Raw genomic sequence first — 26918 nt, forward strand, 5'->3', positions numbered from 1 at the left:
CAGTTAGTTAATACTCCTATACCATCTTCATTTTACGTGCTTACCATTATATATATCTCTTCACTTGATGTCCATGTGTTTCTATTGATTGTGATTTGATATTTACTCTTTATTTAACTGTTATTCTTGCCCAATTAGTGTCATTGACCCGCTAGCATAGCGGGTTATTCATAATTATTCATGTTTTAATCTGCTGTACTATTGTGAAGCACTTTGGTGTACCCTTGGTCTTTAAGTGTGCTAAATAAATAAAGTTGTCGTTGTTAATTTATTGGATTAAGATCACATAAGAAGCTAAATGACTGTCGTACTGACCAATTAACTCATTATGTGTGTACTACAAGTGTTTGTTGTGCATTTGTAGTTAGATGGAAAGTTGCTCAGTTCTGGCACATGCCTGCTAGTTTTATGCGCTCCCTTATTACTTTAATCCTGACAGTACATAAATATACAGTAAACGCAAAGCAGCTGCTGATTGCAGTTCATGTTCATCAGTGTTTGCTGAATTCATTTCTGAAGTTGAGTCAGCGAATTAAATTTTAAAGCCGTAAGCACAATACACACATTACAGTACTTATTTCATCTTCAGTTAATTCATTTAAATCATAAACACACAAATGAACTTTAGATAAAAATAGTAATAACAATATTTAAACAGATCCAGTGTACAAATAATTTCATAAGACTGTAAAGAATACAGTCAATAAAGAATTTCTTTATTTGTGGGTTTTTTGCTTTTCTGTCTTCCCTGATCGTTGTTACGCCTTTGTGAGTGAGGCTGATATTGTTGCACTATGTCCGTCTGGTCCTCGAAGAACTGCTTGACCTAAGGAAAAGACAGTAGGGAGGTGTGTGTTACAATCTTCATTTTAATGTTTCACTGTCAGCTGCTCACCGTCTCTGCTCTGTGAAGGTACACACCTGCTCCAGCTGTTTCTCAGTGTCATTCACATCCACACCTTCCTCTCCTCCTCCCTGGCCACCAGTCATTTCATACAGATTTAAAATTGACATCTTAATCTGTCCCAGCTTCAGTGTTTTCCTGGCAGCCGTTTCCTGTATGTTATTCCATTTCTTCTCCTGCATGAACACAGGACAACCAGAGTTCATTCAGAACATCTAAGGCCGTCTTAGCACTGAAGCTGGGATTTTGATCCAGGATTATGTGTCATACCCATATTAGACCTTCAGAGTGAGTTTTCTCCAGCTTTGTCTGGAGCTGAGACAGCTGGTTGTTCCTCTGCAGCAACAGCAGGTTGTGCTGTTGCTCCAGTGTCAGCAGTGCTTTTCTCTGCTCGTCAGCCTGCTCCTGTGCCTTACTCTCCCTCTCAGAGAGCTGGCATCTGAAGTGGAGGAGACTCTCTAAATGATCCGTGAGCGCCGCCACATCCTTAAACTGCAACACAATTACACTCTCATTAAGGATGTAGCCCGAAAAGCAAATTACTATCTATTTCAAACATGCCAGAGTTTGCCTGCGATCTGAAACAAATCCACTGCTATCATCAGCAATCGTTACCCCAAATCCCAAAAAAGATGGGACGCTCTGTAAAATGCAAATACAAACTGAATGCAGTGATTTGCAAATCCCATAAATCCATATCCATATCCATCACATTCAAATTGAGCTGATATTTTTTATGAGACAGTCAAATATCTCACTTTAACCATATATGTTAAAAACAGGCATTAAAGCATCAGATGATGTACTGAATTGAGAATAATATTTGTCACATTTATTGTAATACTTGTATTCAAAAGCTACAGTACCTTAGTTATTTTGAGCAGCTGCTCCATGAGATCTCTGTACACAGAGTGTCTCTTCAGCTGATGCTCGAGCTCCTGTTTCTCCTCAGTCAGTTTGGCAAACTGCTCCTTCAGCCTCTCTATCTCTGCCTCTTTTTGAAGCACCCTTTGTCTCTCCTGCTCTGCTTTCTCGATTGCTCGATTAGCTTCTTCATCCTAGAAGCAGATTGAGGGCCTTACTTTTTTGTTCCTCCCATAACATTTATAGCATGTAACGCGATCTCCTGTCGTACCTTGTGATACATGTCAAAGCTTAAATGCAGGTCCTGTATTTCCTTTATCTTCTTGTGCAACTCCTCTTCACGCTGTTGCAAACTCTCCAACACCTACATAAACCCACATAATAGGGTTAAAAATAAATAAATTATGCCAAAATTTGTATGAGACTTTTGCTACAAGAAGACAAGCATGTCGCAGTTCTGGGCTGTAATGAAAGTACAGTTTAGAGATACTTATATTTTACTTGCAATTCTGAATTCTTATGCTGTCCTACTCTTCTTATTCCCTCTGAAATTATGAGCATGGGTAGCAAAATTAAGATATTTGTATACAAAACATATCAAGTGCTTATAAAACTAGTTGCTGTACATTAAGTTGCACTGTTTAAAACAATTAAGAGAAACATTTGATCATTACAGTAAAACACAAACTTAACGATCTCCATCTGTCCAGTTAGGAAGCATAAACCAATGTGAATCAATTTCACCTGCTTTAGCCTAAATGAAAGTGACAACAGGTACACTGGAGAGGCACAAATAAGACATGTCTCCAAAAAGGGAATGGTTTTGCAGGTGGTGACCACAGACCTCTGTTCTTGTCAGGAAACACCAAAACTGGTACTGATTCACACTTAACACACGTTAAAGAGTCTGGAGACACTATGGCAAATGTTATGCTGCCTGCAACATCAACCAGCATGACTGGTTTGGCAGTGGGTGCATGATAGTGTGAAGATGCCTTCATATTCTTTGTGAATTTCAATCCAGTTGGTCCCCCTAAACGAGGTGGGTCCCTCATGCCTCCCTCATGGAGTCTGATTCTGATAGTTTGTTCAGAAACATGCACGAGTAGCGTACTGGAGGTCAAGTGCAGATGCTGGTGCCCAGCTGGGTTGATGCCCTTCTACAGCCCTCTGGTATAGCCAATCTCCTATTATCTCTACTACAAAGACTGTGCTGGGAGGAACAACAGGCTTTTTTTTTTTTTTTGGGGGGGGGGGCACATACAGCTCCTCCAACATGTGTAATCCTGGAGGAGCTGCTCAACCAGTGAAACCTCAATGGGCTGAGGGAACCATCTCATGCAACCACTACTGACAAGGACACTAGCAAAAACTAAATGTACAGAAAAATCTCTCAGGAATAAAGAGAGAGTAATGGCCTGTGACCACCACCTGCAAGCTGCATAGACGTTTAAATTCATTAGTGTTGTACTGCAATGAACGATCCCTTAATTCTTTTAAAGATTATGGCATTTATATGAATAGTTCCTGATATATCATATAATATAATCATACACTTTTACAGCAAATAGATTTTATTTATTATTTAGAGTTTATTGTTAACAACACTGAATGATGGGACAGCCCTGCCACTGCCTTTAAGTGGCAGATAACTGGCTGTTTAGATAATTGTTTAGGAATGAATAGATGCTCCCAATAAAGTGCTCTTAATTCGTTTGATGAAACTTAAATACATTTGTTCGTTTTTAAGATAAGAAATACTTAAACATTCAGTATTGTTACAGTGCGTTGGTAAAGTTCAACTACCCTTCAGACTGATCGTTCAGCTATCGCGAGAAGTGACTGCCTCGCGTCTCGAGAAATAATTCCGCACCTGTTTGCTTTCCTCGTACTTAGCTTTGAGCTCTTCCTGCTCTCGCTGTAATACTTGTAGCTCTACGAGGACATAGCTACTGTCGCGTCCCGCTGCTGTCCACATCCTGTTCACACACAAGCAGCGGCAGAAAGTTAGCAGCACCGACCGCTCAGATTGATGTTGGCTGGGCTTCACTCGCTCGGACGGGAAGAAGCAGCACACAAACTCACCGTGAAGCCGACTCCTCAGGCGTTAGCTGCGAGAACATGACTTTATGTGTTGTTTTTTCAAATTTCAGCCAGAGTAAACCGTACGGCCTCCAAGTTTTACTCTCCTTCCTGCAGAAGACTACATTCGAAACTTTCTAACGACGCACGACTCTGTAGCGTTTCTATGGTAACAGTGCCGGGGACCTTTAAAGGCGCAGGTCTCCGCGGCAGCGGCTAAAGTTGGTGCGGGCCCAAAATGTCACGGCATCTGGCTGAAGTAGTGAAGACTCGTAGAGCAAGAGAGTAACCCTGAATCAGTGCTGTCAGCCGAGACCCGTAGAAAACTGTGCAACATTTTTGTGCATTTCATTTTATATCATACAAATGGAAACCTGCAATCATTTACATTGAATACTTAAACATTTGTGATTAAATTGTTGACTAAATAACTGAAATGCTATTGATTAAACGGGTAGATTTCTAGGTGTTTACCACTTGTTTAACCTATATGTGCAGTTTGATCAGAATTAACTGACAGTTACCAAACAGTCCACTGATTGCCATAAGATTTTTGACCAGAAACAGTTGGTAGCTAATTACTTCCATACACACCAAACCTTTAAGATCCATCCGTGGCGTATGTTGATGTCATATTCCTTTGCAGCCATGCTTCATTACAGATGAGAGTTGCTCAACAGCATTCCTGACATTTCACAAGCTGTGAGTGGTCACTAAACCCTCCCATCACAAGCATGCAGTGAAGGAGCTCACATAAACTCACAGAATAATAGCTCAAAAAGTGAATTATTTCCTTCCTATTAATATCTTAAGTAATTACAAATTGTATCCAAATCTTTCACTTGGGTAAAAGTGCAACAGTAACGTAAACGTGCTACATCACAGCCACTTTTAAGTAAGTATTAAGTCTTTATCAGAAAAAATTAGACATGAAGGGGAACATTTCATTCTTTGGCCCAGAGTAGTTCTACTGTTCAGTTCTTATTTATTTATTTGTACTGAACCTTTATGCAGCAATCACAGTGTTATGGGAACATTATGATTTAGTGGTGGCAGTCTGTGGGCAGGAAGTCAAACTGCATCAAAAATATGTGGTACAACCAGTCAGTGGGTTAATCTTGCTTGTGCTGTTGTTGGTCCATCAGCCACCCATGGTGAAGAATGAAGTTATACAACAAGTGAAAAGTGTCTACAGCAGCCGCTGCTTGTACCCTTCATGTTCTATTTTTTTGGTCTTTGATGGTCTTTTTGGGCTTCATCTAGATTGAGCGATGTGCAGCTGGGATTTTGGAGGACTCCACGGGAACATACCTGCAGTGGTTGAAAGCCCCTCTCTGTAGGCAAATACTAATGCAAACGAACACAAGTGTAATAGTGCAAACTAAGCATAATTCTACCTGTTTTGGATCTCCAAGGCTGCCCCTCCTTAAAAGCCACCTTTGTTTTGACTGGCTGCTCCTCACCTGCTAAACCCTCCCTTTGGAGGTGTGGCCAGATAACAGAAATCGCAACAAACTGATGTCGGCTTGGCACGCAAACAAAAATAAACCCAAAAAAAGAAAGAAAAAGCTTCCAATTAAAGTATTTCTTATGCAGGATTATAGATTTGATGATGTGTTGATTAGTATGGAAACAAATAAATGGCTATTATTGGTTTGTTTACACAGACATGTTTTTAGATGGACAACATTTTATAATTTCAACGTTCTGGTTAAGGTTTAAAATATTTATCCACAAAAGTAAGTAGAAACTACAATTACACAGTAAAGGCAGTAAAGTTTGCATACCGACGCAACAGAAATACTAAGCAGCATGAAAGAGAAACACCCTCATTCCACTGATGTCTCTGCAGTTTAAAACAAATAATCTGAACTTTCAATAAACCCTGGAGTTTTATTTCTGCAGACTTTATTTTGCTGCGTAGTCAAACACTGCTGGCCTTAATGTTTGCCACCCTGCAAGTAGGCACTTCAGCAACCTATTGTCTGCAATTGTAACAAATGTGGTATGTCGGCGACAAACAGGGACAATATCTGCGGCTTAGCTGGAAGACCCGATATGTGAGTGTCGAGCCAGCTGTGTAGTCAAGACAGGCAGTCTGTGATTAAAACAATGAACAAAGACATGAGTCATACGCAATCACACATTGTCTCCTTAACAGAAAAATAAAGTCATCTCTCTCATTCCTGCTAACTCCCGCACAAAGAGTTGTCTGTACCAAACACAAGAGAAAACAAAGGGAGAATTTTTCACCAACCATTAAAAAAATAATTACACAGGTGTCACCAACATGGGAGCGATGAATTACTGGACAGTGTAATATTAGAACAAAATATCTGATATGACCGTTCCATAAAGCACGCTTAGTGTGTGGCTGCTGATAACACTGAGTTGGTTTAAGTGCTCACTCAACAGTGATAAGCAATGGCTGAATTATGGTGATAGAAATACAGAATTCATCTTATGTACGCACTTGAGTGCTTACACACACAAGATCATTTACAAATTTTAAACACAAACACACCATGTGCACAAACAGTTCCGTACAAAAGTGTAGTACAAAAATCTTTCAAAGGCAAATTGCAGTTCAATACCTTTAAATGTTTACAGACAATACAAAATGTAACTTTTAGTTATACATTGTAACATGTTTTTATTAGAGGAGGGAAAGCTCCACAAAGTAATGTTACTGTTGCATAATAATCTTGACCTATGATTAAATCTCTAAAACTAATTTGGGGGGAATTTCCAATGGGATTCATATAGTGAAAAAAAAAGTTGTTGTTGTCGTTTTTCTTTGCGAGGGGAGGGGGTCATTAACAATTCCCTCATTTTTCACTAATTTCATACAGTTTCAGTTTGTCATGTACTGTTGTATATTAAAATATTTTGATGGGAATCATGTTTTAGCATGTATCATGTAAATATATACCCGTCATTAGTGATGTTACAAAACTGCACTGGGGTTAACTGCATCACCGCTGCTAATGCTACAGCAAATGTGGGTCATATTTGGGTCAGAGGTCAGTATAGGTTAGTCCACACCTTCATCACTTTAGTGCTGCGTCAGTGCAGCTTTATGAGTTATGACTGATTTTCAAAACCATTTCTTATTTCTCACCATCAAAATATACTTTTGCTGTTTGGGAACAGATTATTAGGCCTCTTCTGGTGCTTCTACTTCTTTTCTGGGTGTTTCGTTCACACAGTGATGAAAAATCATTGTCTTTTTAATACAGTTTTTTTTATCCAGACTTAACAGGTATTTTAAAATGTTTAAAAATGCATAGATTTCTGTCATATTAGGTCATTTACAGATTATATACAGACAGCTTAATGCTCACATTTGTAACCATCTACAAGAGGCCCATTCTGAGGTATCCTGTTGCTATAAACTTTTAATAATAGACATACGAAACTAAATCAATTCAGACGTTTCTAGCTGATACATGTTGCTACATGGAATTAAACCTTATATTACAAACCTCATTTGTATAAGTGACTATATCAGTCGAAGTTACCACAAGTTACCATTTCTTTAGAGTTGTGTTTTTACCCAAATAAGGAATTTATGTTAGATATTCTTCTCGTGTAGCTCTGCTTGTTCCTCTCTGACTTTTGAGAACTTCCACTATGTCCACCATCTAATCACTAACTGTGCCTCTAAGTGATTTGGTGCTGAACAGTGTGTTTATCCCCGGTCTGATGAGAGGGAAGCTAAAGCGTTTAAAGAATTTGTTAGTCAGCATCACTTTTGCATTCGATCTACTAAGGGGGAACTTGTTGACAGTCTTTAATTGTTTGTGTTGTTTCAGATTGCTGGTGCCGTGTCATATTGTCAGCACTGTCTTATTTCTCCTATTTTTATCCTTATTTTAAGTAGAAAAAGCTTTACCTCCTTTGGTCATTTTAGTTAAACACTGTTGTTTCATTAATGTCCACTGTCCCATAAAATAAATAAGCGTAAACATTTGGTAATACTGATTACTGCTGCAGAAGCTTTCTGACTAAGGTGCCTTAGTCCCTGAATATACTACAGAATGACACAGCGGTCCTTTACAATAACCGTGCTGTCATACCGTTGTCATGCTACAGCAGTTCTTTTTCATTCACGTAACTCATCAGATGGAAATGAATGCATGCATTGTGCTGAAAGTGTAATGTAAATCTCTCTGCTTCAGAGCCTTTTCTGACAGGAACAAGGGGAGACCAACAGCACACTGCTCGCAGGAACGGTCCAGGTCATACTCCCTGCACGCATTAGCTCAGTCTTAGTCCACATAACACACAGCCAGTGACTTCACCATGACATCACAAGCAGCTGAGTAACAATCTCGGGTGCCTCTGCTGTCCTTGTCTTCACTCATCAGTACTGATTCAGCTCTCCCACAGTCTGCTGTCCTTGACGTTATCTTTATGAATCCACGTTTGTCATCTTTTATCAGCTGACAAGCAGTTCCTGTAGAGCATCAAGGCTGCACAACGCTTTCAGTCTGTACTGAAGACTGAAGTCCATCAGACGATAAGGGAGTCTCGGCTGAGGAGAGTGCTCTGATGAGGACAAAAAAAAGTGTAAATGATCAAAGCAACAACACAGCATATCTTATTCAACAGTGTGAGGCAGTAAAGAGAGAGTGGACATTAGCCAAACATGGTTATTATGGTGAAGTGGAACCTGGGACAAAGTGCCTTCAACTCTTTTGTGACTTGAAGATTCGTTTCAAGACCTTACTTGAGGTCAAAACACTGACTCTTCTTAATCGATGTGTTTTGTAGAAGACGTCTTTGACACGATATAACATTTTGACCCAGGTTTGTGAGTAAGGAGACAACCAGTTATTATTGTTATAGTGGAGTTGGAGATAGAACAGAATCTTCTACCTAGTTTTCATTCTGGTAGCATCTGAACCTGACCTGCCAAAGGTACAACAACAACACTTACTACAGGCCTACAAACCTTTTTTCAACTCTTCCCCAGCCAGTTCCCTGAAGAAGACATTTTAATATGAGGTATTTTCAATTATAAAATACATTAGCTTTTGTGTATAATTCAACTAGAGCTTTCTCCAAGTTCAGGTCACACGGAAACTTTGAGGCCTAAAAAGTTGCAAGTCCACATTAGCAATTTCTGCATATTTTAGACACTGTTGGCTTTATTTGAGGTGCAGAAATCGACCAGCCAGGGACTGGAATCAGACAGCGTGTCTCATTTCAAAATTTTCTGCAAATGCAACAGGCGCACAGCAGGGTGAACAAATAGTTGGTAGCATACTCCCAGCCACATGCTATGAGCAGCCAAACTTTGCTAGCATGGGGTTGTGGCTATTAGCGAGTTCTTCATTGTGAGCGAAGACACAAAGTTTCCCAAAGTAAACCGTGGGGACAACCACCACAAAAACGTTTGTAACAACAAACCGAATGAGACACCCTCAGTTTTACCAAGCTGAAAATGTTAAAGATGCTAACCAAAGATAAGCAGCTAAAGCTATAGCTACAGAATGAAGCTCTGCTTAGCTCTGCCCACTTTTTCTAGAAACTGAAAAGAACTTTAACCTAATCTGTAAAACCAGAATGATCAATTATTTCTTTATTTATAGAATGAAGTGGCTGCTGTGTTCGACTGCCCTTGCTAACGTGACACTTTGTCCTCAAACTACTGTACAGGATCTTAAAGCTCATGAGTTCCTCAACAGTTTTGTGGGCTCCTAGCCAAGTGCACTTTATTTGAAACACCCTCAAACAACTGGGAAATACAGCACTGGGTGTTTAGTGATTTGAAGCTAGCCTAGTGTTATCATTTTTCTAGCCTGTATCTTCATTAATTACACACCAGTACCAAGAAAATATATTGAATATATACTCTATACTTTAAATTCTTAAATTTGCATACAATCCCAGTAATTCACGATGTTACTCACCACTTTCCTGGACTTGTTTCTGGGATCCTCTCTGTGACTCGCTAAGGAATGAACGGGCGGCTGAGGGGAGTGAGTGTTTCCTGGTGACGACCTGTCAGTTCTTACTCGCTCTGTCTCCGTGTGAGAAGGCAGCAAATCTGCGTCGGGCCTGTTACTAGGTGAGCGACTGCAGTGCCGACTGGATTCCCCGCTGCTCTTTTTCAGGCTGCTCTTCGAGGGTGTGTCTGAATCTTCATCACCCCGGGCCCCAGTCCTCCCCTGGGTAACCCCTCGCAACTTAGCTTTACGGTCCAGCAGGCTGTTGAGGAAGGTAACATCATAGTCCTTCTCTTGAGAAGAAGTTGAAGGTGGACCTGCTGTGGGAGGAGGTGGGACGGCGCGCTCCCTGTCTGACGTGTCCCTCCTCTTTTTGGGTGAAGGTAGTGGGCTGATGTCATGTCTGTTTTTCTTGATCCGCCTGGGTTGCTCTTCGCGGTCGCTGATGTCCTCAACCTCATGTTCATTACTGTGATAATGCTGAGGTGGGGCATCTCGGTGAGAAGGGTATCGGCTGTACTCCAGATGCTCCATCTCATACTCTCGCTGTTCTTCGTCCCTCCTCTCTGCCCCTCTGCCTCCTCTCTGCTTGTAACAAGCAGCAAACTCCTCCAGCTCGTCCAGTGATCCGGTTCGCCCTGCAGTTCGGTATGTTTTCCTGTGAAGATGTTCAGAGCGAGGGTTCCACCTGTAAAATACGACATGAGTTAAGTGTACACCTGTATCTCTGCATAAGGCATTCTGTGTATTCAGACAGTCCTCCACCTGTTGTGGTTTTCCTCATTGTTGTGGTTTTGCTGCCGCTGATTTCGTCCGGGCCTGCGCGACTGAGACGAAGATGGAGGGTCATCGCTGTATCGCCTCGGAGGAAGAGGCTCGTCCCGTACGTGGCGAGGCTCTGGGTCAGGGTCATCATGATAATGGTGGGGAGATGGGGGATTATCGCGGTAACTCTCTGGCTCCGGACTGCGGTTTTCACGGTAGCGCTGAGGTTCAGGCTGAGAGTCGTGATCGGGGATGGCTGGCAGAGCGTTCTTCTGGATGTTGCGATATGTTTGGCGGAAGCCACTTTCTCCCTCATGGAGGGAGCTCAGTTCAGACAGGGCACAGGCTAGATAGAACAAAATTAATGAATTAATCAAATAAGTAACACCTGCCAAAAAATGAATTAAAAGAGCCCTTCTCCCAGATCAAGACCCTGCAGATGAAGAACATCAAGGTTTTAAAGAAGCTGCTTTAAGTGTGAAGTGAGAGTCATTAAAAAAATACACTTTCAGGGAAGTAGGCATGCAAAACGGCAACTAGATAACATCCAGACTACAGGAAATTCAGAAGGTCATGCCAAGAGAAGAGAAAACAAATAAGACACTACCAAAGCTGCAGACAGCATCAGAACACTTTAGTAGTACAGTAAAGCCACAGAGCAGGTTTATGAGGCTTACACTGGTGGCTGGTGGACCTGGCAGGGTTGAAGTGAGCCAGCTGTTTCTCTACATACTGCAGCACTCTGAGAGAATCCTGATCCTGAGGTGAAGGCACACGGTAGGGAACCCCTACAGCGTGCATGGGCACTGCAGATACACACTTGAGTCATCAGAAAGGGAACTTGGATGTGTGTTTTATTAGTTTGAGGACCATACTGGTGTTTTTCTACTTTACCATAAACTGAATAAATCACAAATAGTTTATCACAGGGACATTCGGGCTGACTACATTTCTTTTAACCTTTTTTTCTAGCTCAAATGACAAAAAATATAGTTAACAAATGGCAATCAGGTAATCAGGAGTAAGTCCCCACCTGCTGTGAGTAGGGTCCCATCTGAGCCGGGGACTGAAGATATCTTGTCCACCAGAGAGGGAGGAGCAATTGGGACCATGGTTGGGACACCAGAGACGAAATACGGTGGGTAGGGAGGTGTCTGAGGTGAGGAGGTGGTTGTCTTTATACCTTTTCCTGCCTCATACACTTAAAGAAAGAAAAAGAAGAAGAAGAAGAAGAAAAGAAAAGCAAAATATAATCTCATTCAGACATGCGTCAGTTCTCCGAGCACAAACTTGTGCATTTCTGAGTGTATGTTCATACTCACAGTGTCTGGGGCAGCAGCATGTGTCGGGGCAGCACCAGCAGCTGACGTAGCAGCAGCAGGAGTGAGGGCAACACTGACACCAACAAACTCCAATCAAGAGCAGGAATAACACACTGCCAAGTGCCACTGCCACCACAAACACCCACTCTGCAAGCACACACAGCACAAAATCCTGCATATAAATAAATACGTATGTCCTACTCAGCACACTGATACAGGATCAGGTTCATTTGATCATTCTGGAGCCATACTGTATTCTGAGGATGCCACATGAAAAATAATGAGTAAAACAAAGCACAAAAAACCTTTAAAAATGAAAAAGTCGTGTAAAACAGTTCAAGCAACCTGCTCATAAACACAATGGCCGTAAAATGTAATGCTGAGAGAAACTGAAGGCTAAAAATGTTATTATCAGCAACAATCTTTATTCTTCATCCGTATTTATATAATCTCTAAAGCAGGGCTGTCAAAAAAGGTAGGGACTAAAATTGGCTCAGCACAGGCTCCAATCCAGCCCCAGTGCATGGCTTTGGTAAATGTGAAAGAGAGCATACATATTGGACTTTCAACTGTTTTCTTAGCTCAGCTTTGGCTACATTCATACTTCAGCAAAGCAGCTAAGTAACAGAAAACAATTAAATGACAGAAAGGGTTTTGTTTTTTTAGTATCTACTTACTTTGTATCTAGAAATGGCAGGGGAGGTTTGTTTGGTAAGACAAAAACATTTGTTGTGAATTTACAGAACTCTGTTTTATAATTACAGGACAGTCTGACCAGTGAGCTACCAGAAGATTCAGGACTTTTATTTTATTTAACACTTTTATTCATCACAACTGCAGCCCAAGGAGTCATTCTAACAGATTTATTTTAATCACTAAAGCAGCATTTCTCTATAAGGTAAAACACTGACATCTATGACTTTGTGTGTAGCCTGATTTAATTCTACCATTTTTTTCATGTGATGTATTTCCTGTCAAAGCAGGAAAAAGGAAAAGTGAACTGGAGCACACTGGGACATCACAAAGGAACAAAAGGCTGGAAAGCTGCAAGTTTGTGTCCCCTCGTAGATTTCGTAGATTTTCTTGCACTTATTAACCTTGTCGGGTTGTTTTTGGATAGGAAAATGGGAACAAATGACATCTTAGTTGGAATATGAGTTACAGGAAAAAGGAATGATTGTACAAACTGTTATTAAATACCACAGCTTTGGAGAGAAGGATAAAGTGAGTACAAGAGATAACCTACATGTATCTGTCTGGGGGGAAGGCAAAGGAAAGGGAAGGCGAGCGCAGATAAGGAAGTCTTTAACAATATAAAACTAAAGATGTTTTCTCTCATACAAACAAACTAAAGGACACCAGAAGAAAACACACACTCATGTGCAGGAAACCTGTTTTTGCTACAGGAAGGAAAAGGACAGTTACTGAACGCTTGGCTGCTACCACCAAATTGCTTGTTATGTGATATCGTTTGGAACCGTAATGACTCCTTAACACACGCACAGATACACACACGCACACTGTGGGAGTCATCGTGGACAGCAAGTCATGCTGGGAGTTGCTTCCATACAATCTGCACATTTATACATTTATATAAAAGAATGCGATGCATCATAAATCCCTCCTCTCCTTCAGATTACTGTGTTTTTGACTGGATATTATCCAAATGGTGTGGGAATACTTGCTGACCACAACCACAAATAGCTTTAATGACCATAATAGCTGTTTTCCAGAGCAGCTCATCTTAGTGGGAGCAACGACCAGCTCATTACTTGATGGGTGTGGATGAGTCTCTGAGTTAAAAGAAGGTGAATCACCAGCACTTGCTGTATTATTAGATGTTGTGGGTGAAGAACAGGTTAGACAGTGTTACAGGCATTATTAGCTCAGGAACCACTGAACATGGTGTAAAAAGTGATCTTTTTTTATTCTTAAACCCATCTACATAGTTCCTATATTCATAGTCTGAGAGGTAAGTAGTGTTAGTATGAATGAAAGAAAGCAGGTGCAGGGGGGGAATGCACTAAGCCCCTACCTGGCATTATCTTCAAATCAAAGTCTGGCAGGAGGTCTTCAGGAACACCTGAGAAACCTGGAGAGAGAGCACAGTGGACGAGAGGAGATTGGAAAAGAGAGAGGAGAAGCAATGGAGTTGATATAAACTGAAATGACTGATTCAAAGAAAGTTATTGCAGTAGCGGCATGCATGCATTAAAAGTGATTTAAGAGAAAGACAGAGCAAAATACGAAGAAGGAATGAAAAAAGACAGATAAACAGCATGCATGAGAGGACATTGTGGTTTTTCACGGGAACAGGGGTGTCAAACATAAGGCCTAGGGGTCTGAATTGGTCTGGCAAAGACAACAATCCAGTCCACGAGACAACTTTCGAAAATAGGAAGGAAGATCCAAATCTTTTACTTTAAACTGTATTTTTAATGTTTTACAGCTTCTATTAGTGATAAAAAAAACCTTCCCCACGGCTTTTCATATCACACCAAAGTAGCAAAGATAAACAATTAAATGACAGAAAAGAGCTACCAGAGCTTAAACTTTGTTACACATCACCAGCCTTTATTGTTATGGTGAAAAGCTGAGATTTACTATTTAAATGACATGTCTTTTTCTTATATCTCAGGGATTAAATATGTAGTTAAACATCTTTACACTGACAGAAATGGAAGTTTTACTGATCTGACGCACTTAAGATCAAAGTGGGCTGTATGTGGACCTTGGCGTACAGTTTATGGTCCCTGCTCTAGAAACATTTCAAATCAACTGATTAGAAGATTGATTGTCTGACTGCTGAAAAAAAACAAAAACAGACTGGAGTTTGAACGAGTCTCATGAAGATAACTGCCAAGTCAATGAGACTTTGTTTTTATAGAAGACGACAAATTTTCCTGAGAAAGTTCAAGTGTATCACGTAGCTTTTAGCTTCAAGAACTATAAATATCTTCATTCATAGTGCTGAAAGATGCACAAAAAAAAAAAAAAAAAAGAAAGATGCACCTGAAATATTGAAGTATTTCCTGAAATGCCAAACTACTCCAACTATTCAGGTCAACCAAATGGTGAAGATTGGCTGTTGAGGTCGCTGCTACAGCAAAAAACACTAAAAATGTCAGCTAAAATCAGAACTCCAGATGGCTCTTCTTTTACTGATTCCTATTTATACAGTTACTTTTCTTATGCTGCTTGTAACATTTTGGAAACAATTTACCTATTAAGCAAAAGTTTTCTTCCAAGAACTTAATAATTACATTAATCTCAGGCCAGCTTTATTAGCACTGTTTATTGGGGTGAAATAAAGACACATGTTAGATGCCTAACCGCACAATTTTACACTTCATTTAATTTAATGTTTTCCACTAAAATGGCAGTGTGCCTAGTGATGCATGTTAAGGCTGATGTGTTGTCGATAATATTACATATAGAGTTTGTGTCTTTTGTCTTCCTCCCCTCACCCCCAACCAGTCACAGCAGATGGCTGCCTACCCTGAGCCTGGTCCCACTGGCGTTTTCTTCCTGTTAAAAGTTTTTTTTTTCTTCCCACTGTCGCCAAGTACTTGCTCATAAGGGGTCATTTGAGGTGGGTTTCTCTTCAATTTATTGTAGGGATCTTACAATGTAAAGCACCTTGTCGTGTCTATTGTTGTGATTTGGTGCTATACAAATAAAATTGAATTGTACTGAATCGATTTTAGATAATACTTTTAGTTTAGGGTTAGACAGATTAAAGTCATATCAAGATAAAAAATAAATACTAGTTTACTAGTTTTTCTCAAATGTTCCTTAACACATCAAACAAATGTCTGAATACAACATGTTACATGAGAGGAACTGTGTCACGAGGTGGTGCAGAAATGTGTGTGAATGTGTGTTTGGTTTGGGTGCGCAAGTGAAAAAGCCAGCATATGAGTGTGTGATACAAACAAACACTGGTATTTTGCTGCTGAGTGTGTCATTCTGGCAAAGAGAGGAAAGGAGTGGTAAGTATAAAAAAACAGTTTGGAAAGGGTGCAAGCTGGACTACTTTGGCCTGATTCTAGCTGACAGTGCACATACCTTATTTAATATCTTTCTAGTAGGTTATACATGTTCTTTGCTGGATTTAAAAAAAAAAAAAACTATTAAGGTTATTGCATTTAAAAACGATGTCGACATTTATATTGCTTTACTTCAGACCGCTGCAATTTTGTTTTTATCTGCTTCTGTGTCTTCTGTGATTCTCATGCTGTTGAAGGACAGCACTTGTCCAGCTTCTATTAAATCCAGAATTTGCCCGAAGGCTGGTGATAAACCAAGGTTTTCATTCAGATATGCAGGGATTGTGTACTTGACCCTACATGCGATCCCAAAGGGTGACGTTTAACAAAGCCATTTATACATCTCCTTCAGAGATTATGTATGGGGAAAGTGAGACTATATGTTGGGGCTGTTTTCACACACTAAAACCAGACAATATTGAGCCCTTCCTTCCTGTAGGCTTATAGTCAGGGTTAAATCAAACTTGTCTAAACAGTTTCAAGAGATCAGTCTATCACACTAACCATGTATCTAGAATTTTCCATTAATATGTATAAACTAGATACAATAAAGTGTATCAGATCTTTGCATTTTAGGCCATTAAACATGTAGTATTAGGATCAGATTAAGAAAAATAAATACATTACCGACCATCTTTTCAATGTCCTTATACTGATCATCACACTGTGTTTATGAGGTAAAAGAGAAATTCTTTCCTTCCTTTTACTGAAACCAATTCTGAAGTACGATTTTACTAACTCAGAGGGTATAGCAACCGCAGCAGTTTGTCTTGAAACAACAACTGTAATCTTCACATCTCGACTTTTTTCTCAAAATAGATTTTCCTTTTATTTTTTCTAATGTGACCTAAAATCTCCATTGTAAATGTGCACTACGAATTACTTGCTATGCTATTTTTGTAAATGCTACTTTTGTAAATATCCAGATAGACTGTATACAGTGGCTTGCAAAAGTATTCGGCCCCCTTGAACTTTTCCACATTTTGTCACATCACAGCCACAAACATGAATCAATTTTATTGGAATTTCATGTGAAAGACCAATACAAAGTGGTGTACACGTACACGTAGATCTGAAAACTGCTGTTCACAAACGCTGTCCATCTAATGTGACTGAGCTGGAGCTGTTTTGCAAAGACGAATGGGCAATAATTTCAGTCTCTAGATGTGCAAAGCTGGTAGAGACATACCCTAAAAGACTGGCAGCTGTAATTGCAGCAAAAGGCGGTTCTACAAAGTATTGACTCAGGGGGCTGAATAATTACGCACACCCCACTTTTCAGTTATTTATTTGTAAAAAATGTTTGGAATCTTGTATGATTTTCCTTCCACTGAAAAATGAGTCAAAGTCCCAAAAGAGACCACATGAGAAACGTGGACTGGCAGGAAGTCTAGCTGACCCAGAAAAGCAGCAGAAAATTGTTGAATTATTTTCTCTATGTGCATTTTGTTTTTTAATGAAAATTTTGTATCAGAACCATATCATTTCTGACTGTAAATTTAAAACCAGACTGTTCGGCTGCAGGATTGAGCTCTCAAAGGCCCACATTAGCATCACCCTCAGCTATTGTCTATCACTGTGCTCTGCCAACCCTCCTCCACATCATTAAATCTTCCCTGTCTTCTTTGCTGTGAACCCATTTGCTCAAAAGACAAAAGATCCCCTCAGCCATTCACTGTGGCCTCAACTGTTGTTATGGAGACACAAGAAGCGCTTCACATGCCATATTAGCTACACTAAAACCAGAAAATATAGCATTTTAGCACCATGGTGGATTTATCACATCAGGGTGAAAACTCACAGTTATGGAACCTGTAACACAACTATGGAGTGGAACTCACTCTGTCAAGAGGAAACTGTAAAAGCTTACTGCTGATTACCTCTGTGTATGTGTGAGTGTGTGTGAGAGAGACTGTGTCCTTTCGTGCATACACATAAGTCTTTGAGTGCCAGCCTAACAAAAGTTCAGCCTGAGTGTTTTAAGGCACCAAGAGCTACATAGCCTCTCAACAGTTTCTCTGGTAACATGTAAGTGAACAAAGACAAGTACACTGTTATTGTAACACAACACCCTACTGATACATTCAAAATACACACGTGTGCAGACACACAGTGACGCTGAAGGACTTAGTTTTCAAGTCTAACATTGTACAAATTTCTGTGAAATCAATGACTTTTAACACAGTGTTTCAGTTGATTTACAAGCTACATATATTTGCAGGTTACATCAATAATTATGACACTTCTTAGTTTTGACTGCAAGTTCTTATCTTTCATTTAAAAATGCCATGTAAATTACAAGCAACTCACCAAGAACCAAAAGCTCCACAGACGCTTCGTTCTGTCCCTCCAGGTCATCAGATATGACCACTTTGCAGATGTATACTCCACTGTCTCCCCACTGGACCTCTCCTATCCTCAGGTCAGCCTCTGAATTGGGGGAGTTGAAAGAAAAACAAGTGTCTTACAATTTTTGGCACTCTGGAATCAAAATTTTTAAAAAAAAAAGCATGACTTTCAAAAGCATGAGAATGTGCATGGTTGGAATTATTACCCTGAATATTTCTTCCCTGTTTGTTTGCATTTCTACAAAGTTCAAAGACTCAGATACAAAGTACTACACACATTACACTGCCAAACATCTCATTGAATACCACAAGCATTAATTAGGCTAACTGCCATTGTGGGAAAGCTTTCAATAAGATCTCAGAGCCTGGCAGCAGGTTTGTTTCCTTTCAGCCACTTAATAGTCCCTTAGTGAAGTGGCCACTGATGTTGGGCAATAAGGCCGGTCTCACAGTCTGCGTAGCAAAGTAGTTCAGGGATATGTGTAGGCTAGTTAGGTTTTTCCGTATATTGTCTGTGAGCTCAGGATAATGTATGAAGTCATTTGTTTTTATTTTTTCATGACTGTGAAAGGATTCAGAAAAATGTCATTTAGCATATTTGAAAATCCCTGACACATTAAAAGAGCAAAATACAGTTAGGATTTAAAGGTCCAAGCTAATCGTCTACACTCACTAGCCACTTTATTTTGTAGAACTGTTAAACTTCTTGTTACAAAACTAAGAAATCAGCCAATAACACGGCAGCAGCTCAGTGCATTTAGGTATGAAGACATCTCAGTGGGAAAGAAAGGTGATTTATTTGTCTTGATGCATGCTCAATGATCCAGGTAAGGAAATCCCAAAAAGTTGATTCTGTTCATTTGGACATAGCGTTTTCAGTTGAACAGTAAGATTGGAAAAACATTGCTTATTGTCAATTTCTCTACCACATTCAGATGGTAGCAATCACAATTTGGCATAAACAACATTGCTGCATGGCTGCATCCTGCATTGCATCAACAGTAGAATAGAATAGAATAGAATAGAATAGAATAGAATAGAATAGAATAGAATTCAACTTTGTTGTCATTGCACATGTCATAGGTGCAAGGCAACGAAATGCAGTTTGCATCCATCCAGAAGCTTTAGCCATACTATAGATATATCACAAATATATATTAGCAATAATATAGGTATAAAGATATCTATAATACTGTATATATAGATATATTACAGTACAGGTTGGTGGTAATGGTATAATGATATGGGGGTGTTTTCTTGGCACACTTTGGGCCCCTTAGTACCAACCAAGCATTATTTAAACCCCACAGCCAACATGAGTATTGCTGCTGACCATTTATGACTACAATGGGGCGATCGAGGCTCAAGAGTTGGGAGTTTGCCTTGTAATCGGAAGGTTGCCGGTTCGAGCCCCAGCTTGGACAGTCTCAGTCGTTGTGTCCTTGGGCAAGACACTTCACCCGTTGCCTACTGGTGGTGGTCAGAGGGCCCGGTGGTGCCAGTGTCCGGCAGCCTCGCCTCTGTCAGTGCGCCCCAGGGTGGCTGTGGCTACAATGTAGCTTGCCATCACCAGTGTGTGAATGTGTGTGTGAATGGGTGGATGACAGGTTGTGTAAAGCGCTTTGGGGTCCTTAGGGACTAGTAAAGCGCTATACAAATACAGGCCATTTACCATTTACATTTACAATGTAAATGATGGCTATTTCCTGCAGGATGATGTACCATGTCAACAAGCTCAAATATATAATATATAATTCTTAAACATGACAATGGCCTCCACAGTCACCAGATCTCAATTCAGTGGAATGGGAGATGTTTCTAGAAACCTGCTGAATCTATGCCACAAAGAATTAAGGCAAAGTGGGTCCAACCCAGCACAGCAATGTGTACCTAATAAAAAAAAAACAGTGATTGTATGTTACATATAGAAATCTAGTGATAAAAGGAACATGTCATTGTCACAGTTGAGGAAAATCACGGAGCTTAGCTAGAACACCAAATAAGAGGGTGGGTTTGGTGTAAGATGTAATATGATGGTGATATGATGTAAAGAGGGAGAGCCATGTGCATAAACATGACTAGCTTGCAGACTTTGCTCCATTTGGCTCAGGAGTCAAAATAAAAGACAATGTTGGTCCAATGATTCTATTGTGAGGAGGTTGACATATAAATACAGACAGGAAATGGGTTGTATAATTTACTTCCTTTTCCTGCTAACTGAGGAAGGGGAGGAGAGACAAGCTGCCACCAGTCTGGAATACAATCTACTTTTACTACTTAATACTACTTTTTTCATTTAAAACTACATCTCCTTTTCTTTTCTTTTGATTCTTGCTGTCTTCAGAGTATGTTATAATTTCCTTTAAACTGTGTGCGTACCACGTACGCCATTTAGTTAGCAGAACACCCCCTACCCAGTGCATGCTGGCACAGACTCCAACCTCCCTGGGACCCTGAATAGGATTACATGGGAATGGATGACTGGTCGTCTCCAAAGGCAACAAGGTTGAAATTTTTCACTTTTTTTTGTCCATTTACAACACTGACCTGTTTTGTGATAGGAGGTGGAGTGGGGACAGAAAGAGGCAAGAAGAGAAGGAGAAAATAGGAACTCAAAGAGCCTTACACTGAGAGAAGTGACTGTTGGTAGGGTGGGATGTCCAGTGATCAAGAGAGTGAAACTAAAAGCGGGACATTGAGGTACATCAGAGGGAGGAGTCAGAGGTCAGAGTGAATAAGTGAACAGCGTGAAAACCATTTCTTTTGTCTGCAGCCCTGGCTGGTGAAGAGAAGGCCAGTTCTTCAAGAAGCTCCATAAATCTGAGGCTGGCACACAAGACTACCTCTCTGTATTCAACAAGAACACACACAACTACACACAATCCTGTATACACGGCATTCGGATATTTATATACATATTTTACGTCTCTGCTGATCTCTGAAAAGATGGTTTTGAAAAACTATTCACACTCAGAACAGCTGAAAGTGTTAAAAAGTATGCCGATTTTAGCAACAGGTTAATAGACTCCACATGTTGCAGCATCTGACTTGTTCCTTTTGGATATTTAAGTATTAAGGAATCTGGGAGAAAGGTGAGCCTGTGCCCAGGCTGTGGGTTTTATGAACCTTGCCAGGCTTGGCAAAACAAGAAAGAAGAACATAAGACTGAATCAATGCACTGAGGGAAATCTTTGATGCTGAAAATATTGTTCAGACATTATTTTACCTTTGCAGCCCTTGCCAATTGCAAGCGAGCGTGCTGTAATTCCTTTTATAATGCTGGTGAGTTCAATTTCAGCCTGTTATGCCACAAAAAAGTGCTGCTGTATGACCTGAATGTATCTTAGAAAAATAAAACACAACCAGAGGTAGTGCCACAGACGCTTACTGTTAATGATGGAGATGTCTCTGTTCTTGTAGTACTCTGACAATGTGACTGAGGAACCAGAGATGGAAGCCACAGTTCGGACGGTCCGACTGTTGTCAGAGCAGTCGAGGTAGCTGGCTGTCATCCCCTTCTCGTACCCTCTGCTGATTCCTCCCGTTCCGCTTGTCAGCCCTCCCCCACCCAGGCTTCCGCCCAAGTTGTCGGGAAAGCTAAATGAATCCCTGGTGCGGTCACGACAGTACGACTTGTAGACCCACTGCACCACGGCGGTTTGGTAGGACACGGTGGTGTACTGGCACGGCAGAACCACTGACTGGAACAGCACAGCATACTTCTTCTCATCTCTCACAAACACTTGGACGCCGGAGCTGGATGGAGGGAAGACACCTGTGGGAGAAGATGATGAAGAAGGCTTAGTAAAGTGTGAGAGATGTTCTTCAAAACAATCCAGTGACAGCTCTCTGGATTCAGAAGGAAGACACTCCCTCTGCTTTTAAGATTAGACTGAAACCTTTCCTTTGCGGTTAAGCTTACAGTTAGGCTGTAGTGTGGGAATTCACGTGAGACCACTAAGCACTTCTTCTCCACTCACCTTGTTTCACTCCCCCAGTGTGCTACTACAATGTTGTTACATTTTGTCCAATTTACTCTGTCAGCCATGGCAAATTGAACCCTGAGCCTGGGTCTGCTAGAAGATTCTTCTGTTAAAAGATAGTTTTTCCTCCTCACTATTTTAGGAATACCACTGCAGACAGCAACACAATGATTCAGATACTGAATAGAGCCCTGAAGAGACACCTGCTCCTGTTTGCAAAGTTTAAAAATATCTGAAAAACATGCTACCAGAGGATGGTGAATGATGTCATCTAGATATACCAGCAGACTTAAAAGAATTCCCAAGAATTCTTTCCTCCTTTAGCTGTAATGAAATGAAGCAGCGTGTGTGTTGGTTTGAGTTGCTTCAGCTCAGTGAAATCTGACTCTGAGCTGACCTGATGTTGCTGTGGGGCATCTGAAGCTGTGCTACTCAGGGTCACATGATGAAGGTGGGCCTGGGATCGACAGTCCACTAACAACATTACACAGGAGAGGTAGTCATGTGAAATAAAACACACACACACACACGCCCAGGAACATATGTGCGCATTTGTGTATATGTGTCAAGCCAAGCTGTGGGAGGACTGGAACAGCGAAGAAGGGCAGAGGTAGGAATGAAGAGGGAGGGGACTTGGCTTAATCAAGACCAGACCCTTTTATTTTCATTCTGTTACTGAGAATGAAGCACGCCCGCTCCTGAGGGAGAGAGCTGAGTAAATTTATCCAAAATGCAACAAGCTACAGCAAGGGCAAGCACAGTGTTGTGTTTACTAGCGGTGTAACAACTGCAACAGAAACACTACACAAATGTTCATATTATACCAGAGTTCCAACATACCCACATATATCTTTTGAAGCTCAATTAAAGCATACCACCCTTGTGAAAGCTGTTGTGTGTAAAGGTCGCTCAGTTTGGAAGAGAATACAGCAGAATAATCTATTAGTACTGCGCAAAGTTTTAGGCAGGTGTGAAAAAATGCTGTAAACAAAGAATGCTTTCAGAAATATACATTTTTGTTCGTTGGCCCCAAATGTATTCTGCAGCAGGACAACGACCTCAAACATTCAGCCAAAGTCATTAAGAACGATCTTCAGCGTCAAGAAGAACAAGAAGTGCTGGAAATGATGGTATGGCCCCTTCAGAGCCCTGATCTCAACACCATCGAGTGTGTCTGGGATTACATGAAGAGACAGAAGGATGTCTCTTCATTTATCTGCATCCACAGAAGATCTGTGGTTAGTTCTCCAAAATGTTTGGAACAACCTACCAGCCAAGTTCCTTCAAAAACTGTGTGCAAGTGTATGTAGAACTGATGCTGTTTTAAAGGCAAAGGGTGGTCACACCAAATATTGATTTGATTTATCTACTGTGGTTTTGGAGAACTTTTAAATTTCTAATGTTAAACAATGGCTTAGTACAATTTATTTACATTATTTTCATTACTTTACATTATTTAGTACAACAGGAACAATTAGTCAGCTGACTGATGTGGACTTTTTTGGATTCGGAAGTTCAGCATGCTGCAAAATGCTTGGGGACCACTTGGTTAGCTGATCAACCAAAAATCAAATGACACATTATTTACATGTATTTACCATTAATTCAATTATGCGAAAGATATTCTGGTTTATCAGATTTAAAATGATTATTTTCTTTGTTTTAAATACCTGTACGCTGAATATTTGAAGTTGTCCTCTAATTTATTTTTATTATTAGTATCATCAGCTCATATTTTCAGGTAAAAGTCTTAGGTTTTTAAATAAATGAAGCAATGAATTGACTCAAACTAAAGTCTGCTGAAACATAAATTCCTCAGGTGGGAACCTCACTCTGATTTCTAAGAACTGGAGCCCAAAAACAAACAAACCCACAAGTCAGCTCTTTCTGGGATCACAGACTGTGGGGTCATCCTGGCTTTATTAAGTTTTCAGAGCCGCTCTTGTTCCAGATGAGAAAATAAAAGTCAGAGGAGGGGCTCTGTGTTTTGGATATTAGTACTGAGGAGATGGGAGTGGCTAGCAAATGTTTTTTCCTGCTGTCGGTCAAACGTGTTGCCTTCATGTGAAAAGAATCGGATGAAAACATGTGGCACTTAAAAATCTGTAAATCTGCTTCTTATATGATTTGCCATTACTCTTTCAGAGCTGTTCTCCAGTCATAGTCAATAACGTTGGTACCCCTAATTAATATAATTAATATATATGTCGGTTTGATTAAAGATAGCACTTTAAAAAACAACTTTAAAGCACATAACATTTACTTATAGCTGGCAGCTCCAGTGTGTCTATATAGTACTATAAATTTCGTAAACATGTTACATAAACTGTAACAAAGAATGTAGGTGTTTTATGGAATATCCACATACTCCTGCTTACAATCACTTTGCATGGATCAGGACATAAATAAAAATGATGAACTGCAGTTTTCTAGTTTTACTTGTCATTTGTAAACATTTTTATTTGTTGTTTGTTTTTTTAAGTATTGTAGGGATTTCTCTCTCTCTAATTTAGACCCAGTAAACGTGTCTGATGTTAGACCTCCTAATCCACAGCCTCCTTTAAAGCTTTTGGTCGGATCATTCACACATGACTGAAGCCCACAAACAGTCGACTGCAGCTCAGCGGACCTACAAGCATTAAAACCCAAGTTAAAGGTTAACTGATGTGACTATTAACGTGAGGGGAAATGTTTGCATCTAAATGCTTAATTCTCCCCCACTACATCCAGACATTATCCCACAAAGTAGGCAGGGCACCTTACTTATCCACAAAGACTACGTTACCGTTACTCCAATCTCAGTTTAACAACCTGTTGCAGCGCTGTACACGCACGGGAATCACATTGGAATTTTTTAATGCTCCTCTTTCTTACCTGCCAGAAAAACAGTAACAATCCAGCACTTATGGGGGGACAACATATTCCAAATCTTGAAGTTGAATTTCGTAACTGTTTTCTGGCCAGTGCCGCCTTCTCTTCGCCTCCTTCTCGCCCCTGATCCGTATCCAGGCTCCAGTTAACTGGCACTTAACGGGACGGCGTCTCAACAAAAGCGGGACCTCCGGCAAGTTTATCAAAATAAGACGACTTCCGGAAACTGCTTTCGAAAAATAAAAGCCCAGATAAACCAACATTTTTCGGTAGTGTGTTTATTTTAGTTTACTCAGGGTGTCATGGGGAGCATTCTATAAGACTATATAAATACAAATTTAGATTACATTAACTAAATGATAACTTTAGACAAGATTTTCAGTTCATTATACATTTATTAACCGACTGCAGACGAAGTTCCAAACTCCACTCAGTATTTAGGTTATATAAAAATAATAATAAGAGATTAAAAAGCAGATCACCTCCATGGCTTCTCAGATGTTACTGAGGGAAGATTTTCACCACTGACCGATTGTAATTTTATTCTGAAGTTCAAATGTTGCCATATTCACAATCAGTTGTGCAGCTTTACACAGGCTCCCAGTTGTACCTTCCAGCGTCTGCAACAACGGATGGCGGCAGTGAAGTCTTAACCAAGGTGAGGAAAATAAAATTAAAGTTGCTGTTGAAAATATGTCACCCTTTCCCACCCTTAGTTAAAAGCTCAGTAATCACTTTAATGATAACAACGGAAGTGCAGGTCATTTTGGTTATTAGTTGATGAACACAGCTTTTTGGGAGGTTCTATGTTGCCATCTAGTGTTTAGAAATCAAAGATATTGTTTTATTAATTAACGTATTCATCCTACTACAGCGCTCCATGTGTGTTTCTCTCGCCCATGATTGCTTAATCAACCCCCTTTCACCCTTCAAACTCCCTGACTTTGTTATCGCTGATATATTTTAATTATTGTTAACACTACATAGGGAGATAAACTACTCAGCTTGTTTATATTGTACTTTTAAATCCTTTAATTAGTTAACAGATTAATTAAAATTAATTAAAAACAAGAAATTCATTAACACCTCCCTTGGTACAGGTGTGTCCTGTCATGTTTTAAGTAGGCTATATTTCTCTTCTTAAAAACACAGCCTGGACCCAACTGTTCTGACTAATTACAGGCCAGTTTCGAAACCCCCCTTTCTCTCAAAAGTTCTGGAGAAAGTGATCTATTTACAGTTGCAGGCCCACCTTGATCTTAATCAAGATTGATTAATCACCTTGTTGCATCTTCAAAAAATAAAAATAAAATAACTGAGGCTTACAATGGAGTACGGTTGCAACTTGTTTACTGAACTGTCTTGTCAGTACATGTTCAGAACATCAGTGTCCATTTTTACTGCCTCCTACAGGACACGCTCTTCTCCCACTTTCTTACAACATAAATGTAACACAGAACTTATACTGCCTCTCCTGGCATTACCATTGTAAGGACACACTCATTCTATCTGTTTTTTTCAGATGAATAACAGGAATTTAGGATGAACGTAGTAATCCAATCCAGCTTTTTTCATGTGAGACAGCTAGCCAAGGTTAAGCCATACCTTCCAGCTAATGTCTTTGAACATGTTATTCATCTTTTTATTACTTGCAGACTGGACTACTGCAATTCTCTATATTTTTGGTTTGAACCAGGCTTCTATCTATCGTCTCCAGTTGGTCCAAAATGCAACTGTTCATCTGCTAGCTGGTACAAAACAGAAGGAGCATATTAT

At 40.1% G+C, this 26918-nt stretch overlaps 2 protein-coding genes across 5 annotated transcripts; both read right to left on the reverse strand.

Moving 5' to 3' along the window:
- Positions 1–700: 700 nt before the first annotated feature.
- Positions 701–4007, reverse strand: LOC102795504 (coiled-coil domain-containing protein 42 homolog). Its single transcript, XM_006780404.2, has 7 exons — positions 3854–4007; positions 3642–3747; positions 2040–2132; positions 1771–1962; positions 1175–1396; positions 922–1080; positions 701–826 (listed from the first exon to the last, which is right to left on the reverse strand). The coding sequence occupies exons 1-7, from the start codon at positions 3889–3891 to the stop codon at positions 701–703; spliced, it is 936 nt and encodes a 311-aa protein (XP_006780467.2). The 5' UTR covers positions 3892–4007.
- A 1734-nt stretch (positions 4008–5741) lies between these two features.
- LOC102796005 (uncharacterized) lies at positions 5742–25320 on the reverse strand. 4 transcript variants are annotated; one of them, XM_087839931.1, is made up of 11 exons: positions 25146–25320; positions 21677–22063; positions 18251–18370; positions 13927–13983; positions 11892–12038; positions 11603–11770; positions 11247–11375; positions 10570–10915; positions 9769–10492; positions 8732–8764; positions 5742–8401 (listed from the first exon to the last, which is right to left on the reverse strand). In XM_087839931.1, the coding sequence occupies exons 1-10, from the start codon at positions 25189–25191 to the stop codon at positions 8732–8734; spliced, it is 2157 nt and encodes a 718-aa protein (XP_087696057.1). In that variant the 5' UTR covers positions 25192–25320; the 3' UTR covers positions 5742–8401. The 4 variants fall into 4 exon arrangements, with proteins under 4 accessions (XP_087696057.1, XP_087696049.1, XP_006780470.2 ...); XM_087839923.1 differs by lacking the exon at positions 8732–8764; XM_006780407.2 differs by lacking the exons at positions 8732–8764; positions 13927–13983.
- Positions 25321–26918: the final 1598 nt, after the last annotated feature.

Source organism: Neolamprologus brichardi, chromosome 1 (assembly GCF_056152115.1).
Source record: "Neolamprologus brichardi isolate AB-2024 chromosome 1, ASM5615211v1, whole genome shotgun sequence".
NCBI classification, from domain to species: domain Eukaryota; kingdom Metazoa; phylum Chordata; class Actinopteri; order Cichliformes; family Cichlidae; genus Neolamprologus; species Neolamprologus brichardi.

Excerpts from the sequence above, each read along its gene's own strand:
- LOC102796005 (XM_087839923.1), bottom strand. The coding sequence starts at position 25,191 with ATGTTGTCCCCCCATAAGTGCTGGATTGTTACTGTTTTTCTGGCAG. Across the intron at positions 12,039-13,926 it reads TGATTTGAAGATAATGCCAG|AGTGGGTGTTTGTGGTGGCA; the intron begins GTAGGGGCTTAG and ends GTGTGCTTGCAG. Across the intron at positions 10,493-10,569 it reads AATGAGGAAAACCACAACAG|GTGGAACCCTCGCTCTGAAC; the intron begins GTGGAGGACTGT and ends CGTATTTTACAG.
- LOC102795504 (XM_006780404.2), bottom strand. The coding sequence starts at position 3,891 with ATGTTCTCGCAGCTAACGCCTGAGGAGTCGGCTTCACG. Across the intron at positions 2,133-3,641 it reads AGTACGAGGAAAGCAAACAG|GTGTTGGAGAGTTTGCAACA; the intron begins GTGCGGAATTAT and ends GGGTTTATGTAG. Across the intron at positions 1,963-2,039 it reads GCTTTGACATGTATCACAAG|GATGAAGAAGCTAATCGAGC; the intron begins GTACGACAGGAG and ends ATCTGCTTCTAG.